General features: G+C 35.1%; 1 protein-coding gene across 1 annotated transcript; it reads right to left on the bottom strand.

Moving 5' to 3' along the window:
- Window positions 1-341: 341 nt before the first annotated feature.
- Window positions 342-834, bottom strand: LOC117122487 (dnaJ homolog subfamily C member 10-like). Its single transcript, XM_033268074.1, has 2 exons — window positions 651-834; window positions 342-495 (listed from the first exon to the last, which is right to left on the bottom strand). The coding sequence occupies exons 1-2, from the start codon at window positions 765-767 to the stop codon at window positions 358-360; spliced, it is 255 nt and encodes an 84-aa protein (XP_033123965.1). The 5' UTR covers window positions 768-834; the 3' UTR covers window positions 342-357.
- Window positions 835-1,292: the final 458 nt, after the last annotated feature.

The raw sequence follows: 1,292 nt of genomic DNA, 5'->3' as shown, positions 1-1,292 counted from the left end.
AGGCACTTTACGCAACAGGACGGGAAGAGACGGGCCGACGGTGGTTTTGTGCTCATCAGAGCTTGAAGACCACAGTAAAGAATAGGGCGCTCAATCCGAATTGCCGTTGTCGACGGCTCCCCGTCCTCTTGCGTAAAGTAGCTAGTGTAAATATATGTAAACGTATGTGTTTGTAGGACAAAACAAGCGTTTGCACATATGCCGGGCCTCTGTTCTGATTGGTCATTTGTTAAGTTTGAATGACATTCAGGAAAGCTTCATTGTTGGGGAGAAGCTTATCTTGACCACATGGGAATGAACCTATTCTTTTTTCAGCTTTATAACCTTATAAAATTGTTGGATCTATAACAAATAAACTTACTGAGCACCAGCAATGCCACGCTTTCCTGATGGATAAAGCCGAACCGTTGGCCAGCTGTTTACTCCGTTCTCATTGCACACGTCCATGTTCTTAGTACAATCTACAGACCCAACATTAGCTGTACCATTTAACATCTACATCAGATACAAAACGTCAAAGATCGAATAGTTAAATTGCAAAAAGTGATATCAGCATTGCACTTCAGTGATAACATTGGTAAATTAACTAAAAATATTGTATTATTACTATGAAGATTAGTTATTTGTTTACTTTAATATGTTTGCATTACCTTGGCTAGTTTTCGCCACTCAGGTAGCAAGGCCTGGCACGGCGGACATGAAGGCGAGTAGAAATCAACTAGCCACATCTCCGTCTTCTTTTTCTTCTTGATTAAACTATCAAACATTTTTTTATCCAATGTTACAACAATCGGATTAAGTGTATCCTGAAATACATTTTTAATATATTTGAAAATCAATGTTAAAATCTGCACAGCATTTAAACACATTATCTTTAATCAGTCATTGGTATATTCACATTTTACCTAGGTGTAAGATAATATAATGTACAGGTAAAAAAGCATACTGTTGCAATATGTTAAATTAGCATTAGAATGCGACATTACTGTAAACTCAGCATTTCAACACCACTATCTTTAATCAGTCATTTGTATATTCACAGTAAACATTTTACCTAGGTGTAAATAATATAATGTACAAGCAAAAAAGCATAAGTTGCAATATGTTAAATTAGCATTAGAATGTGCAATTACTGTATACTCAGTTCTTAGAAGCCATAATACTTTTACTCATAACTTTAGCAATGGTTATTCATTTCCAGTAAATGACCCATCATTTTAAATCTTGTAATGTTACAAATATGGACATACTCTTTTAAAAATAAATTTTTGTTTTTTTGGCCAGATATGCTG

The sequence above is a fragment of the Anneissia japonica genome, unplaced genomic scaffold (assembly GCF_011630105.1).
Source record: "Anneissia japonica isolate Jap-2015-1 unplaced genomic scaffold, ASM1163010v1 scaffold101304_len1292_cov102, whole genome shotgun sequence".
Lineage (NCBI taxonomy): Eukaryota > Metazoa > Echinodermata > Crinoidea > Comatulida > Comatulidae > Anneissia > Anneissia japonica.
The sequence above is the reverse complement of the archived record's forward strand: the minus strand, read 5'-3'. Positions and strand labels throughout refer to the sequence as shown.